This window comes from Centropristis striata, chromosome 10 (assembly GCF_030273125.1).
Source record: "Centropristis striata isolate RG_2023a ecotype Rhode Island chromosome 10, C.striata_1.0, whole genome shotgun sequence".
In the NCBI taxonomy this organism is placed as follows: Eukaryota; Metazoa; Chordata; class Actinopteri; order Perciformes; family Serranidae; genus Centropristis; species Centropristis striata.
In genome coordinates, this window is record NC_081526.1 from 4,153,490 (window position 1) to 4,173,860 (window position 20,371).

The 20,371-nt window shown below is 36.8% G+C and overlaps 1 protein-coding gene across 1 annotated transcript in view; it reads right to left on the reverse strand.

Moving 5' to 3' along the window:
- LOC131978699 (receptor tyrosine-protein kinase erbB-4-like) overlaps positions 1-20,371 on the reverse strand; it is a 643,267-nt gene that overhangs the window by 241,187 nt on the left and 381,709 nt on the right. The window contains exon 3 of the mRNA XM_059342409.1: positions 18,888-19,074. Within this exon, the coding sequence (XP_059198392.1) occupies positions 18,888-19,074 (187 nt within the window). The remainder of the gene's footprint in view (positions 1-18,887; positions 19,075-20,371) is intronic.

The window sequence follows — 20,371 nt, forward strand, 5'->3', positions numbered from 1 at the left end:
ACATAAAAATATTCAAAAACAACACATTAAGAGTCTTAATAGCCTTTGTGATAGTGCAATTAGAAATCAAGCTCCCTTATTGTTTTCCATCCTTCAAGAAAACAACAAAATTAAGTTTTTTTATTGCATTTTTTTCCCAAAGTCATAATATAACTAAACCAATATTTTTTTTTAAATGACAACAAACATTTGGCTTCTTTATTTGGGTATTTCAAGAAACCAAACACCACATTTTCCCGTAATAGTGTGACAAATCTGCAAAGTTCCTGCCAGAATTTCTTGGTGTGAGAACAAAGCCAAAATAAGTGTAAAAATATTTCTGAATATTCATCACAGAAAGAGCAGTTAGTGGTGTTATTTTTGTTGTAAATTTCTGCATGCAGTGATTTGCAGGTTAATATCTATCTTTAATAAATCTTGAAGGAAACCTCCCGAACCTTATTCACTATTAATGAGGAAGCATCCGAACCTTCTTCCTGTAGTTTATGAGGTAATGTTGGTGGTAACGGTCATCTAAATCTAGAAATATCACAAAAGTTTTCTGCTCTTAAACTAAACCCAGACAATGAAATATATCTTAAATCCAGCTTCTGAACGATTCACTGCTCTGCAGGAAAGAGAAAACGGAGAGAGGAAGTCGGCAACCTCCGGGTCTGAGCAAGGAGGCAAACCAGGAAGTGCCTTAACCCATTTAGGCCTAAAATGCCTGTAAAAACTGCCTGTAAAACCTCTGGGTGATTTTAAAATAAGCCCCTAAAACCTGTTTTTCTGTAAATCCAACAGAAGTGTCAACTCTTACTACTAAATAATAGATTTTTCAGCTTCTGTAGCAGATAGAAATGAAATTCAGTAAAGTATTTAAGAGTTTATATCTGTGGCTTTCATGAGAAGTTGAGTTTCTTTGTCTGAACCTTCAATAAAGTTTTTTTTTTTTAAATCAACGCGTTGCATTGCGACACTCCCACATGCATTCTGATGCATTTCATTGGCCCAGAGACCGAAAATAGGTGGAAAAAACTACAAATACTACAAAAACTACAAAACGACGTATCCGTTTTCCCGGCTTTAATGGTAGAATAACGCAACATTGCCCCGGTTTTAATAGTAGAAATGCAGTAATGCTTTCCCGCCTTAAATGGGTTAAACTGCATTCGACTGAAAATTCCAGCAGTTCCATTTTTTTTAGTTAGGTTTTATTTTATTTGCACAGTTAGAATGACATAAAATGACAAAAATAACATAATGTAAAGTGCAGGGAGAGGCAGAAAACCCAGATGGGCTTATTTAAAGCCTCCACCTAAAATTTCATAGTTATTAATTTAATTAATATTAATTTAATTTGTAATTTAAAATGTCTTGTTCAGCGTTTGGTTGGACTAACAGACACTCCAAGGAGTCGCTGCTCAGTTTTCTGAGGTCAGTAACAAACATTTTGTTTTTTGTTTTTTTGCTAGCCAAAATGAACATCCCAGTTAATGCTACAGCTAATGCTAACATGAATTAGCAGTGACTTCTCCCAGTCAGGTTGAGGTGTAGAGAGATTTACTGGGACAACTGGATTTAGTTTAGAGGAGTCGGCCTGTTGTACTGCTGCAGAGAAAAGTGACATGAACAGTGTAGATTTCTTCTATTTGACGCTTTATAGCAGCAGTGTGTGGTTTGAAACAGTGTTCAGATCAAGAGGCTGAGAAACACATGGTAATTTACATAACCTATAGTGCAAATTAATCCCCGCACACACACACACACACACACACACACACACACACACTCCGTCAGACATATTAACACTCACTCCGTCCCTCGTTCCCAGCCGAAACAACAGGCTCCAATTCAGACGAGATTTAGACTAAGTGAACAGCGTCCTATTGGTCTCGGAGCCAGTTTTACATCTACATCATGGCAGATCTTCGCCTGATCTAAGCCATCGCCCGAGGGGATGGAAATGTTGGAGAAAGAGAGAAGAGGACGGTGTTTTGATTATTAATTGGCATTAAAATTCCTTCCACGCCTACTTTAACTTTTAATGAGGTGAAAGTCGACTCTCCCTTCCAGCGGGCCGTAGAGGTTCAGTTTGGAAGGCAAATTGGTAATAAAGGGTATGTAGTCGTGTTTAGGCAGGACCGGATATTTCTCCAGCTGACGAAAAAAGGTGAGGCAGAGGTGGAGGCTCGGGCTGGACAATATTCCTCATCAGTGAGGAGAGTTAGAGTCCTTTTTAGGCCCGTCCGTGGTGCGAGAACGAGCTTACAGAATGCAAATTATTAACAGAAACATGCAACATATATGAGCACGACTCTGCTGATGTATTCACACACTCTCACGCTCGCATGCATAAAAAACAAAGGCATAAATTGTGCACGGAATAAAAAAGAAACAGTTCTTAGCATCTAAGAAAACATTTTGTTTTAAACATGCATAAATGTTTTCATCAAATGCATTTTGAATTGGACAATTTGGAAGATCAGAGTTGGTGATTTATTTTTGCTTTGAGCTGTTTCTCTGGAGGAAGGAGCATCACATTTTCTAGATTTCTAAAAGGCATGCTATATGAGAGTGAGTGTTGTATTAACTCTTGGACTATTTCGTCCATTTTTGAAAACCATCGTCCATTTTTTTGTGTCTGTTTTGGTCATTTTGTGTCTGTTGTGTCTTTTTTTTTGTTATTTTGTGTCTTTTTTTGTGTCTGTTATTATGGGGTTTTTTGTCATTTTGGTGGGTTTTTTGTCATTTTGTCTCTTTTTTGGTCATTTTGTCTCTTTTTTGTGTCTTTTTACAAATTTAAGCTTTTAAAGTCCACATTTTTTTACTTTGGGTTATAGTTTCCAAAGGCCTTACAAAAGGGGTCTCAAACTCAAATAACCTGGGGGCCGCTGGAGGCAGTATCAAAATGACCAAAAAAAAGACACAAAATTACGAAAAAAAGACACAAAAAACCCTAAATTACCAAAAAAAGACACAAAATTACAAAAAAAGGCACAAAATGACCAAAAAAAGACACAAAATTACTTAAAAAAGACACAAAATGATAAAAAAAGACATAAAATTACAAAAAAAGGCACAAAATGACCAAAAAAAGACACAAAATTACTTAAAAAAGAAACAAAATGACCAAAAAAAGACACAAAATTACCAAAAAAGTAATTAAAGGGACCTTCCACACACAACATGGCAAAATGCCATTCATATAAAACTCACATTAAACTTTCATATCAAGGTGAGGGCCACAAAATATCGCCACAAGGGCCACAATTGGCCCGCGGGCCACGAGTTTGAGACCCCTGCCTTAGACCTTTAATCCAAAGCGTTTCTCCAGTCTCCTGTGTTCTGCATCGGGGAAAGGGAAACATCTGGGGACTTATTTGAGTTTAAGGGAATAATGCAGTAGAATAGTAACAGTATAATGTTGTATAATAATGGCTGCTTTATTGGCTTTTTGAACTAAAATCTTGTTCCACGTCTGTGGAAAAAAGGGAGCATGATTTGACACAGGGGAATATTGCGCTAAAACTTTAATAATATGCCAGAGATCCCAGTGTCCAGGACTTTAATATATGCAACACACACACAGACAAATACACACATAGTTGTATTTGGCAAAGGTCTATTTTGTATTATTATTTTCTCCAGGTTGTGCTGTTGTTCTCTATTAATATTTCATAAAGCCAAACCAGTTATTTTCCTGCTTTTGCAATCTAAAACATTGCACTATTAAGGAAAATAATAAATAACAAAAGCATTAAAAAAAAGCAACACTGCAGCCTGAAGGCAACGCTGTGAGCGACATACAAGGATGGCCCTGGAGCAACAAAAAATAAGCCAATGAATTGGTTTTTATGCTGGATGTAGGCAGCTCACAGTCAGAGTTCAGACGTGGTGGATAGGTTTGTTGAAGACAAAGCCAAAAGGATGGAGATACATTCAAAGGAAGTGCATGCAAAAGGCCAACAAAACTGCTAAAAGAAACTTTAGTTTGTTCCCATGGTGAAACCCGACCATTGGCTCAAACTAAACTAAACTAAAAACATTTTTGAGCGACCATAATCTTATCTAACTACGAAGTAAAAACACACCATGAAAGAGACAAAGTTTTTCAATCACAATGTAATTACCAATAGTAGACATCTGTGATGTCTCCTATTGGTTTTTAGACTCTGGTTATATCTTTTTTTTTGTAATTTTGTGTCTTTTTTTAGTTAGTTATTTATTTTTGTCATTTTGTGTCTTTTTTTAGTTATTTTGTGTCTTTTTTGTCATTTTGTGTCTTTTTTTCAGTTTTTTATGTCTATTTTGGCCATTTTCTGTCTGTTGTTGTGTCTTTTTTGGTCATTATATGTCTGTTGTGTCTTTTTTTAGTTATTTTGTGTTTTTTTTGTCATTTTGTGTCTTCTGTGTCTTTTATGGTAATTTTGTCTCTTTTTTCCAGTCATTTTGTGTTCTTGTGTCTTTTTTTAGTTATTTTGTGTCTTTTTTTTGTCATTTTGTCTCTTTTTTGGTCATTTTGTGTCTGTTATGAAGCCGTTACAACCCTGATTTTTTTGTAACCAGCACATGTGCAGGATGGATCAGATCAAATAATCATTATCAAACAATGCTAGTGCTAGCTAGCAAGCTAGCTCGGTTAGCTATGTATTTAACCCTGTTGAGTGTCCAAAAGCTTCAAATAATCCAGACTTGTTGCCTCCATCCAGACTAGAAAACAAAGCAGCGTGGAGCCCTACTGTAAATTTACCTCTAAAGTTCTGGCTGTAAACTCCATGAGGCCAGTTTCAGTTTGATGATGATATACCAAGTAAAACTGGAGACAAGCTCAAATAGATTTAGTATAAAATGATAGAACTGGATGGAACCCTCTTATATGGTAGATTTGACACCTTTGTTCACATTTGTTCAAAATGACCAAAAAAAAGACACCAAATGACCAAAAAAGACACAAAATGACCAAAAAAAGACACAAAAATACACAAAATGACCAAAAAAGACACAAGGTGACTAAAAAAAGACACAAAATGACCCCAAAAAAGACACCAAATGACCAAAAAAAAGACACAAAAATACACAAAATGACCAAAAAAGACACAAAGTGACTAAATAAAGACACAAAATGACCCCAAAAAAGACACCAAATGACCAAAAAAGACACAAAATGACCAAAAAAAGACACAAAATGACCAAAAAAGACACAAAGTGACAAAAAAAGACACAAAATGACTGAAAAAGGACACAAAATGACCCCAAAAAGACACAAAATGACCAAAACAGACACAAAATGACTTACAAATACACGAAAAGTCATGAAAAGGATCAAAGAATTGAGAAAAGACTCCATAGAGTTAAGGTGAACAGAAAAAATATTTTTAGTCCAAAAAACCAAATACAATTTTTAACTCTAACTACGAAGTGAAAACACACCATGAAAGAGACAAAGTTTAAGAAGCGATCTGTCAATCACAATGTAGTCCTGCTGTATAGCACACCATGCTTTGTTGCTTATTTTCCTCTAAATAGGACTTTTATTTGCAAAATGAACCTCAGTTCAGACGTGGTGGATAGGTTTCTTGAAGACAAAGCCAAAGGGATGGAGATACATTCAAAGGAAGTGCATGCACAAAGGCCAACAAAACTGCTAAAAGAAACTTTTTTTTTGTTCCCATGGTGAAACCCGACCATTGGCTCTAATAGTCTCACTATCTCCTCCACACAGTAGTATTACAGAGCAATCAATTAGCACCAACCACCACTGATGGCCCGTTCCGGACTTCAATTTAACATGTGCCTCCTCACGATCCACATTAGGGGCTCACAAATGTGACAATATGAATGTCGTCCTTCAAAAAGAAAGTCCCTCTTGCCCCCTTCCTGGAGCGGTGAAATATTGAGTGTGACACGGGAGTAATTGCATGGGAAGTAATCAATTAGACACACAATTGAAGGAGACCTAAGGTCTGTGGGCTGCCAGGCAAGAGGCTCCACTAAATTCTGGTGACGTGCACTGAACCAATCTTGCCTGCCTCCTGTGGCGGAATTGCTCTTTCTTCTCCCGGTAGTTAGACGCTGAATGGGAGTCTCAGGGATCAGAAGAAGGCAGCAATTTTATGCCCCCACTCAGCAGTCCCTTGTCTGGGGGAAACACACTGAATCATAACGTCCCTTTCACCTTGCCCCGTCCCATATCATGCTTCCTCTGCTTCCCTTGTGCGTGAAACAGGACACGTTCAGCTGATGATAGCGTGCATTTAGTGAGAAATCCCCATTAAATAACTGCAGTAGGAGTTTTAGAAGCGATCTGTCAATCACAATGTAGTCCTGCTGTATTGCACATCATGCTGTGTTGTTTATTTTCCCTCTAATTAAGACTTTTATTTACAAAATTAACCTCATGCTGTATTGAAAAAGACTTAAATCTAGTGATTGATACAAATTAACACAAATAATACTTGTAGTTGCTGTGGTGTCTCTCATTTGTATGTTGCTTTGGATAAAAGCGTCTGCTAAATGACATTGTAGAATTGTAGAATTGTAGAATTGTTTTGGTTTGTAGACTCTGGTTTTGAAGCTGTTGCCATCCTGATTTTTTTTTGTAACCAGCAGGATGTGCAGGATGGATCAGAATCCAGAGGGTTAATAAATTATCAATTAACTCTAATGCTAGCTAGCTAGCTTGGTTAGCTAGTTAAACCTGAACAGAAAAAAAGGTTTTAAGTCCAACTAACAAAAACTAAAAACATTTTTGAGCGACCAAAATCTTATCTAACTACGAAGTGAAAACACACCATGAAAGAGACAAAGTTTTAGAAGCGATCTGTCAATCACAATGTAATCACCAATAGTAGACATCTGTGGTGTCTCCTTTTGGTTTTTAGACTCTGGTTTTGAAGCTGTTACCATCCTGTTTTTTTGTGCATGTGCAGGATGCATCAGAAGCCAGAGAGTTAGTAAGTTATCAATTAACGCCAATGCTAGGTAGCAAGCTAGCTAGGTTAGCTAGTTATTTAACCTGAACAGAAAAAAAGGTATTAAGTCCACCTAACAAAAACTAAAAACATTTTAGAAGCGATCTGTCAATCACAATGTAGTCCTGCTGTATTTTACACCATGCTTTGTTGTTTATTTTACTCTAAATAGGACTTTTATCCACAAAATGAACGTCATGCTGTATTGAAAAAGACTTAAATCTAGTGATTGATACCATGAACTCAATAGAAAAATGCTTACTGAGCAAATAAATCAAGTAAGAAGTAGGGTCATTTTCTCATAGACCTTCATACAATCAGACTTCTTTTTGCAGGCAGTGAAGGCGCCTCCTGCTGGCCATTAAGGAGGTTGGCGCTTGGAACAGGCCCAAAAAAGGGAGAGAAGGCCAACACTAGCAGCAGGATGATGCAACAAAAATGAATGAGCAGCTACACAGAAGCACATGCAACATGTGACCAAAGCATAAACAGCTTGGATCCACACAGGTATTAGATATATTGACACCCAATTAAATAGAAACTGGACAAAATCTGGTCCTTTTTTGGGGTTTAGCTCTGTTCCTAGGGAACCAAGGGAAGAACTTTGGACATCTAGTTAGTGTGCTGTAACATTAATGCTAGTGCTAGCTAGATAGTTAGCTTGGTTAATTAGTATTCTAACGTAAACAGAAAAAATGGTTTTAGTCCAACTAACCAAAAAACATTGCTTACTGAGGAAATAAATCAAGTAAGAAGTGGGTGGTCATATAATAAAGGCCCATATGATGCTTCCTCTGCTTCTCTTGTGCGTGAAACAGGACACGTTCAGCTGATGATAGCGTGCATTTAGTGAGAAATCCCCATTAAATAACTGCAGTAGGAGAGCAGTTTGGAGAACACAGTAGGACTGTGCTCATCTTGCATACAGTACAAAATGGAACAAACATTGCATCGCATGCGTTTGTGTGGAAGGCATCAATGTAACAAATCAAGACAGCCAACTAAAATATGATGAGGGACACCAAGCCAAGGAAAGAGGGATAAAGAGATGGAAGAAAGACAGAAAACGGGGTAGATAAAGAGAGAGCAGATGGGCCATGAAGGAGTGGATAACGCCTTGGCGTAAAACACAGGCTTGTGTACATGCATGCGACGAGAGAGGATCATTCAGCAGATGGGGCCTCAGATTGGATGCTTCATTTTGGACAGACGCAGTGCAGGCGTAGGGTGGTTAGAAAAATGAATCAACAACACAAAACAAATCTGAAAAAAAAAAAAAAACGATACTGGATGAAATGAGGAAAAGGGAGGAGGGGGGGAGGTGGCAGTAAAACGCGTTAAATCAGAAAGCTCATCTGTGTTGTGCTCCTTATTGAGGCTGTTATTATTTTGCCAGGGAAGCAGGCTGTAATTACCATGTGAAAGCACAGAAGCTGCCCGGGGTTCATGTGAATCCAGACGGAAGTGCTGAAAATGTTTGCCTAAGCAGGAAGGAAGACACTGCAGGTCAGCGTGCATCAAAATACAGATTAGGAACTTTGAAAATGTCAGGAGGAGGCTCCAGTTAACCTTTTTTTTCTTGCTCGGCGACGGAAAGAAAAAGGTAAAAGGAGTCGTCATTTGAAGCTTCTCTTTGCAGCAATCACAAAACCTTTAAAATAAAAAATGGGTGGCCTTGCAGTGACCAGCTTTTGTCTTTGCAATGTCCCAGTTTAACCCTCAGGAGTGTCCAAAAGCTCCAAATAATCCAGACTTGTTGACTCCATCCAGACTAGAAAACAAAGCAGCGTGGAGCCCTACTGTAAATTTACCTCTAAAGTTCTGGCTGTAAACTCCATGAGGCCAGTTTCAGTTTGATGATGATATACCAAGTAAAACTGGAGACAAGCTCAAATAGATTTAGTATCAAATGATAGAACTGGATGGAACCCTCTTATATGTTAGATTTGACACCTTTGTTCACATTTGCAACATTTAAAATTCTTTACTGAGCATGATAGTGTTTTGAAAGTTAAAAAAAGATTCAAAATCATATTCTATGTTGGACTAAAGGACTAAAAAAGACACAAAATGACCAAAAAAAGACAGAAAATGACTAAAAAAGACACAAAAAGACAAAAAAAGACACAAAATGACACAAAAAAGACACAAAATGACACAAAAATGACACAAAATGACACAAAATGACCCAAAAAGTCACAAAATGACACAAAATACACAAAATGACCCAAATAAATCCCCAAAAAGACACAAAATGACTAAAAAAAAGACACAAAATAACTAAAAAGGACACAAAAGACTAAAAAAAGACACAAAAAGACACAAAAAAGACACAAAATGACACATAAATGACACGAAATGACTAAAAAAGACACAAAATGACCCCCAGAAATCCCCCAAAAGACAAAAAATGACAAAAAATAGACAAAAAATGACAAAAGAAGACACAAAATAACTAAAAAAGACACAAAAAGACACAAAATTACTAAAAAAAGACACAAAATGACCCTAAAAAATCCTCCAAAAGACACAAAAAGACTTACAAAGCCACAATACGACATGAAAAGTATTCAAAAATGGACAAACTAGCCCTGTAAGCCTCCATAGAGTTAACATATTTTGCTCCTCACAAAGTAATACCAAACAAAGAACACAAGTAAACTTTCCACATAAGCAAATAGTCTTTTTTTTACATTTCTTATTCCCTTCTACACACCCCTGTGAACACACACACACACACACTCCATGCCTCAACTTTCCTCCAGCCCGACTGTGCCTTATATTTCATATTCATGAGGATAACTTTGCTAAGCTTGATTGAAAGGTGCATCGGAGGGAGTCCTATCCCTGCTCAGCCGGAGACCTCCTCCACTCCATCCTCCAGTCCCTTCAAATCCACAGAGTCCATTCACCGCTCGCACACAGTGCACCAGGAAAATCAATAAGTGCAATGCTACAATATACTAGCGACAAATTGATTTCATCCTAAGGCAATTTCGACCCGAGTAGAATTGCGGGTGGGTTTCAGCGCTGAAGGGGTCTTTTACTGTGCCTTCCCTCGATTAGCTCCTTATGTAGTTAATAAGTTTTATCCTCTTATATATGTTCCTTATGGACTGTATCGATCATTTTACACTCCTCCTGGGAGCTGCTGGCAGAGCAACGCCGGACCAATATGACAGCAACATCAAAGGCTTGTAATGAATGAGACAGCTACTGTGACTCACTAAAGGACTCAGAGGAAGGAAGAGTTCTGATGTAGTGCTTGATGTACAGGAGAGGATCTATCAGAACCTGGTCTCACAGGAATCTGTGGAATAGCCACGGATTCGCTTAACTCTAAATCCGTGGAATAGCCGTGGAATCACTCAAATTTCTGTTTATTTGTTAATAAAAATTATAAAAAAAACAAAAAAACAAAAGAACTAAAAAAAGACACAATAACAGACACAAAATGACCAAAAAACAAACAAAATGACTAGAAAAGACACAGAAGACACAAAATGACAAAAAAGAGAAAAACCCACAAAAAAAGACACAAAAACGGCAAAAAAAACAAAATGACTAGAAAAATAGACACAAATGACCATAAAAGACACAGAAGACACAAAATGACAAAAAAGAGACGAAATGACCAAAAAAACCCCACAAAAAAGACACAAAAACAACAAAAAAAACTAAATGACTAGAAAAATAGACACAAAATGACCATAAAAGACACAGAAGACACAAAATGACAAAATAAAGACACAACCACAGACACAAAATGACTAAAAAAGACACAAAAAAGAGACAAAATGGCAAAAAAAGACACAAAATGACTAGAAAAATAGACACAAAATGACCATAAAAGACACAGAAGACACAAAATGACAAAATAAAGACACAACCACAGACACAAAATGACTAAAAAAGACACAAAAAAGAGACAAAATGACCAAAAAAAGACACAAAATGACAAAAAAGACACAAAATAACTACATTTTTTTTTTATAAAGAACTGGTTTGAACCTGTCACGAATTTCAAGAGAACCTGTCTTTTATTGTTTTCTGATGTGTGTCTTGTTGAGAGGTCAACAGCCAGGATTAATAATGTTACACCTGAAACTATACTCAACTGGTCTGAAGCTATTGCTGTGGTCCAAGGGTTACTTTAAATTTAGTTAACGTTTCATATGATTCTCTTTCTATCCTGTAATCTGTGTATATTACCACTCTCTCTATATGTCTGTTTTCAATACCAATACCAATATGACAGCAACATCAAAGGCCTGGTAGTGAATGAGACAGCTACTCTGACTCACTACAGTACTGAGAGGAAGGGAAGAGTTGTGATGTAGAGGAGAGGATCTATCCGTGGTTCAGGCTGATATCTGCCTCAGCAGAACACTGGAGCATGGTGACGACTGCCACAGAACTAACTGGGACACATGTGACTGGTTTCTCCCCCCAGCAAGAGCTGGTTTAACTGTCAGGACCATCTGCGCAGGAAGCAGTGATCTGATAGCCCCTCCGAGACGACTTTCTTGTTATAAAGAAATATGTTGGTATTTATATATATATATATATATATATATATATATATATATATATATATATATATATACATTTCTGAAAATATTTTACCCCAAGGAGGAGGAGCCTGAGGACAGTCTGAACTGGTCTGATATAAACTCAAGGATAAAAATAATAATAAGGCCTGATACGAAATGTGGTTGAGTTGACAGACCACAAATTATATTTGGAGTCGCTGTGATGTCTCCTATTGGTTTGTAGGTTGTTTTTTTTGTCATTTTGTGTCTTTTTTGTGTCTTTTCTTTGTATTTTGTGTATATGTTGGTCATTATATGTCTGTTGTGTCTTTTTTTTTTTTTTTTTTTGTCTTTTTTGTCATTTTGTGTCTTTGTTTAGTTTTTTTTGTGTCTTTTTTGGTCATTATATTATTATATTCACACAAAATGACCAAAAAAGACACAACAACAGATACAAAATGACCAAAAACGACACAACAGACACAAAATGACCAAAAAAGACACAACAACAGACACAAAATGACCAAAAACGACACAAAAAAGACACAAAATGGCAAAAAAAGACACAAAATAACTAAAAAAAGAAACAACCACAGACACAAAATGACCAAAAGAGACACAAAAAAGACACAAAATGGCAAAAAAAGACACAAAATAACTAAAAAAAGAAACAACAACAGGCACAAAATGACCAAAAAAGACACAACAACGGACACAAAATAACTAAAAAAAGACACAACAGACACAAAATGGCAAAACAAAAGACACAGAATAACTAAAAAAAAAGACAACAACAGACACAAAATGACGAAAAGGATTCTAAAATAGACAAAAAAATTCCAAGACTCTATCGAGTTAAATAGAAACTGGACAAAACCTGGTCCATTTTTGGGTCGTTTTGGAACCAAAGGGAACACTTTGGACATCTAGTTGGTGTGCTGTAACACCAAAAAGTAAGATAATCTCCCCATAACAAGACAAACATCTCATTAGAAGCTCCTTTTTCACTGACAAGAAAGTGAGGAAATTTCATTCTACTTGTTGGCGAGAAGAGAAAAATAGTCCAAGAGTCAGAGTTATGAAGTGGAGCAGATCCAGGCCATGGCTGTTGTGCATAACTTCCCTCCACTTCATGGCTCCAGGCCACGGATGGCACATCAAACAGCAGCTTCTACACAGTCCAGCCGGCTCCCTCAGCTCTGGCTGCAGCCTGGCACCACAATGAAGAGGCCCGGCCTGGCAACAAAGCTGCTGTTGCTGCTAGTGGACCAATGCTATTCCCTAAGTGTGGAGCAACGTGCAGAAAGAATAGACGCTGGAACATGACACACATGCAGCCGTGGATGGCTGTGTGGCTTCCTGTGACTCTGGGGGATCACCAGGAAGGAACAGTTGAAGAAAACAATAAGAGACAATTGAATTATTTAGAAAGGGTTTGGAAGCAGCAGAGCTCAGTGCTGTGTTTCTGCCTCACAAATCTAAATAAATTCCACTCTCAGAATTGTAATCTCTGCAGGACAAAAACTCGATGGAGTTTTGGGCTGTTTTGTCCATTTTTGAATCCTTTTCATGTCTTTTTTGTGTCTTTTTTGGTCATTTTGTGTTTGTTGTTGTGTCTTTTTTTAGTTATTTTGTTTCTTTTTTGTCATTTTGTGTCTTTTTTTTGTCATTTTGTGTCTTTTATGGTCATTTTGTGTCTCTTGTTGTGTCTTTTTTGGTCATTATGTGTCTGTTGTGTCTTTTTTTTAGTTATTTTGTGTCTTTTTTTTGTCATTTTGTGTCTGTTGTTGTGTCTTTTTTTAGTTATTTTGTGTCTTTTTTGGTCATTTTGTGTCTTCTGTGTCTTATATGGTAATTTTGTGTCTTTTTTTCCAGTCATTCTGTGTTTGTTGTTGTGTCTTTTTTTTTGTTATTTTGTCTTTTTTGGTCATTACGTGTCTGTTGTTTTGTCTTTTTTTAGTAGTTTTTTTGTCTTTTTTGGTCATTTTGTGTCTGTTGTTGTGTCTTTTTTTAGTTATTTTGTGTCTTTTTTTGTCATTATGTGTCTGTTGTGTCTTTTTTTAGGTTTTTGTGTCTTTGTTTGGTGATTTTGTCTCTTTCTTGTCATTTTGTGTCTTCTGTGTTTTTTATGGTCATTTTGTGTCTTTTTTTCCAGTCATTTTATGTTTGTTGTTGTGTCTTTTTTTAAGTAATTTTGTGTCTTTTTTGGCATTTCGTGTCTTTTTTTGTTTCTTTTTTGGTCATTTTGTGTCTGTTGTTGTGTCTTTTTTTGTCATTTTGTCTCTTTTTTGTCATTTTGTGTCTTTTTTTCTAGTTATTTTGTGTCTTTTTGTGTCTTTTTTGGTCATTTTTGTGTCTTTTTTTGACGTCATGAAGAAGTCGTGCTCCGGACTCCAGAGGGTTAAATTCTAGTGATAACTGATGACATTTTCTTTCTCATGTTGCCTCAGAGCCTCCTTGAGAATATTTACTGTAATGCTTATATATAACATACAGTAAATTGATGCATGTGTGTGATATTCCTTCACCATTGGGTGGAAACAAGCCTCAGAGTGCCAGCGGTCCAGGCTGATTGCACCGGGAGCTCATCCCCGTAGAGAAATAAGCAGCAAAAGTCATTTCAAAGCACATTTTACTGACATTCCTCATCAACGAGGACATGCATGGCACTTTGTGGTGCTACCTAATAAATCATTCAGATCCCATTTCTCATGCTTCCCTATGTGTAAAAGATAATAAGCGAAATAATTCATGTTATGATTGCACAGAAGGGCAAAAAGAGGAATAGAAGAAAACACAGCAGTGTTTCACCAACAACTGACCAGGACCCACTAAAACACTCTGTCTTCATGGGATTTAGACAAAATATACTGCAAAAAAAACAGATAAAAACAGTAAATCTGAGGGAAATGATCTTGCTGCATGGACAGATAATTTACCTTGACAAGATTTATTAAATTAAGATTAATAAATCTAGAAATAAGCATGTTGAATGCTTAAAATGAGAAATTAACTCTTAAAACAAGATCAATTATCTAACACTTCTAAATCCCAAGTTTTTTTTTTATCTGTCTTTTTTTGTCAATTTGTGTCTTTTTTTTGTCAATTTGTGTCTTTTTTTTGTCAATTTGTGTCTTTTTTGGTAAATTTGTGTGTTGTGTGTAAAATAACAAATCAACTCTTAAAACAAGATAAATTATCTAACACTTCTAAATCTAAAGTTGTTTTTTTTTAAATCAAATTTAACAAATAATTTGCAGTGCACTCTGCTCGAGATAAAAAAAATATGAGATTAAAAAGTCATAATTATGAAATAAAAATCAAAATTATGAGATTAAAAAATCATAATTATGAGATAAAAATTGAAATTATGAGATTAAAAAATTATAATTATGAGATAAAAGTCATAATTATGAGATAAAAGTCGAAATTATGAGATTAAAAAGCCATAGTTTTGAAATTAAAAATTTGAAATAATGAGATAAAAAAAGTCATACTTATGAGATAAAAAGTTGAAGTCATAAAATTAACTATTACTATTATCTAACACTTCTAAATCTAGCTTTAATTTATCTTGTTTTAAGTTAGGTTAAGTAAGTTAAGTCCAGTTAATTTCTTATTTTAAGCGTACAATATGCTTATTACAGCAAGATCATTTCCCTCAGATTTACTGTTTTTATCTGGTTTTTAGACACACCTCTTTTTTTTTTTACAGTGCACTGATGGATTCTCTCCCCATTCTCAGCCACTCAGAATAGTTGCGGTTGTATTTCTCTTCAGAATGAGCAAATAATAACTCAGGTCCTGTGTAGTAAACATCATGAGCTGGCCCCAGCGTGGCCCACTTAGCCCTGCATTGGAAAAACACTCGACATCTTTTCTGCAAGTCAAGAGCTTCATTTCTTTCTGACCCGGGGTCAAGGCGCCTGAAGAGAGAAACCTAGCAGCTCATTGTTCAGAAAGAGGCAGAGCCACCCACACAATGTTTCCCTACTTAGTATGCTTTTTATCAGCAATCACATCCACTGTCTCCTCCAACTTGTGAGGAAACAGGCAGAAAAATCAGATGGAAACACATTGCGTGTGAACAGGAGCAACGGGTGAAATAACAGCAGAGATAACATCTTCTCACATCATCTCAGGGCAGCATCTTATCCCTTAGTGTGGAAGGGTTAATAGTGATAAGAGCATCAGTCGGTAGTGGAAGAGGCAGAATGTCTGCATATTATCATCATGCATGAAGGTAAAGAAAGACACTAAACAACTACCAGCACAATGTAACCAGCTTCGTGTTACAACATTGTGAAATTGCAAGACAAAGGCGGGTCTCAGGTTTACACACTCCAACTTACACACGCACAGTTGATGTTGAACGCTTAAAATAAGAAATTAACTCTTAAACCAGATAAATTAAAGCTGCCAGCAGTGATGAACTGGCCCCAGCAGAGTGACCTGATGATTATTTGGTTCTCACCAGGATAAAAAAGAACTTTGTCTTTTTTTGGTGTTTTTTTGTCTTTTTGTGTCTTTTTTTGGGTGATTTTACGTCTTTTGTGTACTTTATTATGTCTTTTTTGTGTGGTCTTTTTGTGCCTTTTTCGTCTTTTTGTGTCTTTTTGGTAATTCTGTGTCTTTGTTTTGGTCATTTTGTTTTTTAAGTAATTTAGTTTTTTCTATCAATTTGTCTTTTTTTGGGTCATTTTGTGTCTTTTAAAAAATAATTCTGTGTCTTTTTTGTCATTTTGTGTCTTTTTAAAGTAATTTAGTGGTTTTTTCAGTCATTTCTTTAGTCATTTTGTGTCTTTTTTTTTTGGGTCATTTTGTGTCTTTTTTTGTCATTTTGTACATTACATTACATGTCATTTAGCAGACGCTTTTGTCCAAAGCGACTTACAATAAGTGCATTCAACCTGAAGGTACTAGACATAGACCATAGGAATCAAGTACATAACTCCAAGAGCTAACTGTCATCGCTACAGGAGTGCTATATGTTAAAGAAGAAAAGAAGAGAAAAGAAGAAGAAGAAGAGCAATTTTTTTTTTTTTTTTTTTTTTGATACTGCCTCCCAGGTAATTGGAGTTTGAGACCCCTGTTTTAGATTAAACTTGAGTTGTGTTGGTGTAAAATTAGCTGATTTGGCAGAACTGTGTGAATTAGAGAGAAAGGAAGTGTGAAAGATGAAGAAAAACAAGGTTTGGTGAAAGACAAGACAAACATGCACCAAACTCAGACTATAATAGAATATGGTGGGGCAAATGGTTGGCTTATGTTGCTATGTTTTTTTCATTGTTTTTTCCTCCTTTCCTCCCCTCATGTTGTGCTGTATTTATTTCTCTTCATCTCTGTCTTCCTGTCCCGTCCACTTCTGTCATATTGTTTGTGTGTTTTTATACGTTTTGGACGGGTTGATGGCAAATTTTACGTATTAATACGTGTTGCTAGTCAGGAACCTTGTGCTAGGCAACTATTGATTAACCCTGGGGACGATACTAGGGGATCTCATGACAGTTTAATTCAGGTATGAGACCTTTTTAAAAATCAATTACCTCCAAGGATAGCAGTTTGAAACATGGCAATGAAGTGAGTGAAGTGTTTAAATGTGGATTCAGGAGAGAGTTTGTGAAGCATTCATAGCAAAGCAAAAAAAATAAAAAATAGCTTTCAAAAATATCAGTTTGTTTCCATTTGACCATCACCTTCTGTTCCCATTTCATTAAGATCACAGTGGTGTGTGTGTGAATGGCCTCCAATTACTCAGACTGCTGCTAATCAACAAATAACAGCAGTGTTGCAGTGTGCCTCACTGGAAAAACAAAACTTGGATCTGTAATAACACTCAACAGAAATCAGCGCTAACTAGCTGAAAGTTCCTGAATGATGTTTTTTTGGTTTAAATTTCAGGCTTAGCAGTAAAAGCCTCTTATAATCAGCTGTCCTAACCTGTTAGGATTTCCCAGCAGGGGGTGAACAAAAGGGTAAGGAACTCCAGGGGGCAAGGAAATATGGAAAATTAAACGTTTGATCTCGGGTAAAAACAAGCTTTTTTAAAAGACTGGACTGGAGAGAAATGTAACCATCTTTAACCTCAACTTCAACGAGCCACGTCTCTGATCAAAAGGCACTTATAAAACCAACAACAAGACATGACAGAGACACTGGGGGGTTGGTAATCTGGCCCAAAAAAATAAATTCAGGGTCTATTTAATTGCAAACACAATCAAAAATCTAAATTGTCATCTTTTTCTTCCAATTTTGAAATGCCCTGTGTAATAACTAAACTTAAAATTGCCCATTATTTTTTTTCCATTGCACCATTAAAACACAACATCACATTGAAGATATTTAACAAGTTTAAAAAGTGATTAAAACTCAAGTTTAATTTGTTGTCAAAAAAGTTTGTCTTGGGAAATATCCACTATGTCTCAACTATTCTGCACTACAAAGCCTAACTGCAGGATTAATTAATTAATTAATTAATTAATATGATTTTGTCAGAAAGCAGCAAGGACCAATGTGCAAATGAGAGGCTTGACACTTGACAAATATCTCTGGAGATTTGGAATCGAAAGCTAGGGAAACTTAAAACTAGACTTAAAGTTGGCAAAATGTAGATTTGTGCCATATATTTTGTAAGCTATGATGCAAATTTAAGTTGACCAAAAAGTTTAAAAAAAATAATGTTTTAATAATCGGCACATTTTTACAATTGAAAAATGCAAATTGCTTTGGGTCTACACCAATGTTGGATGAAAAATAAAACATAAACAAAGAGCCAAACAAAACACAAACACAAATAACCTCTGGAGCCTCAGTTTGCCTACCCCTGGCACCAATACACCAATGATAAATGAACATTAAAATGTAAAGGAATTTTGTATAATTTGTTGTCACAGCGACAGGGAGCCAGTGCAAATGGTCTGAAGAGCCACATGTAAATGGTAAATGGGGTGCACTTATATAGCGCTTTTATCCAAATCGCTTTACACTACACACTACGCTCATTCACCTGTTCACACACACATTCATACTGGTGTTAGAGGCTACCAGGGCACACTGGTGCCACCTGCCACCATTGGGAATTCATTCACACACCGATGAACGCAGCATCGGGAGGAATTTGGGGTTCAGTATCTTGCTCAAGGATACTTCAACATGTAGGCTGCCATGGTCGGGGATCGAACCACCAACCCTCTGGTTACTGGACGAATGCTCTACCAACTCTGGAGCCTCCAGTTGCAGAGCCCTGCCCTCGTCAATGAGGTTATGTGCAATATAGAAACAAACAACCGCATCTCTGCAATTTGCCTGAAGTAGATTGTGGACCAATCACAATCCAAGCCTGTCAAATCACCAACTGTCCACAAACCAGCGACCAACCAACACCAGCAATGCGATGACTCACCTGTGAGGTTCTTCAGACCGAGCTGCCGCAGGCCGAAGTTTCCGTCCCGTCTGTAGTTGAGGAAGATAGCGAGGGAGTAGCTGTCCTCATACAGCTTGGTTCCTCGGATGATCCTTAGGTTCTCCAAAGGCAGGTAGTCGAACTGGTTCAGAGCCACCAACACATAGCCAGTCACCTCTCGGATAGACTGTGGACAGAGAGACAGATGGACGTGTTACTGTGTGTCTCAAATGTGCAAATACATAAACAAAAATAATTCAAATCTATTACATCTATAAATTTATTACAAGGACAAGAAATACATCTTTTTGGTTGTTTTTAAATGTATAAAACTGTAGTGGCTGCCAGCAGGCCTTGAAGATATATTCATATCTTACATATTCCTAGTTTTCCAGTGATCGGGTGTCAGGAACTCAGAGTTGATCCACTATTGTTTTAAGAACAACAACACACCATTGTACAAAAAAACCTGCTACGGTCTGCCTTCTTTAATCAAGGTTTTGTACAACATTATAGATGGATCGGGGTCATCCCTATGTTCCCCGGTCCCTTTTTTAGAAAAAAGGTCCTATGTTCCCTGTTTCTCCTGTAGCAATACATACTGGGGAAGATAGGGTCCTAGTTGCTTTGCAACCACTCAAAACGTCACATTTTTTAAGAATGGCTGTGAACTCAAACAGTGTTTCCAAATCAAAAATAAATCATGTAAATGCTTCCAGTGTATGTTATTTTTTCCTCCAGGTGCACTTGTAAATAAGATTATCTACTGAAATTAAGGATGTTTACGAAAAAATGTATATTATTGTATATTTGAGTGTTGAAAAGAATCAGGTGAGTTCGATTTTTGCTAGAGAATTGTCTTCTGTTTTTTTTTATTTTTTAGCTTTTTTACACTACAGACTGCGCTCATTCACCCATTCACATACACACATTCATACTGGTGGCAGAGGCTACCCTAAACAGTCCCACCTGCCACCATTGGGAATTCATTCACACACCGATGAACGCAGCATCGGGAGCAATTTGGGGTTCAGTATCTTGCTCAAGGATACTTCGACATGTAGGCTGCCATGGTCGAGGATCGAACCACCAACCCTCCGATCAGTGGGCCGCCCACTCTACCAACTGTGCCACAGCCGCCCAACATAGGACCCTTAAATTTGCAAAGCAGCTACTTTCTGGTGACTTTGCAGTTCATTTTTTTGCTTTTTACATCTAGGATTACTCCTGTTTGTATATTCCCACCCCTAATCATATTGTCTTGCATCATTAGCTTTTTCCTTTTAGGGTTAGGGTTAGGTTATTTGGGTTAGGGTTAGGTTTTTTGTGTTTAGGGTTAGGTTATTTGGGTTAGGGTTAGGTCATTTGGGTTAGGCTTGGGTTAGGGTTAGGTTTTTTGGGTTTAGGGTTAGGTTAGGGTTAGGTTATTTGGGATAGGGTTAGGTTATTTGCATATGTGCGTCAAACAGCCTGTAGGCCTACAT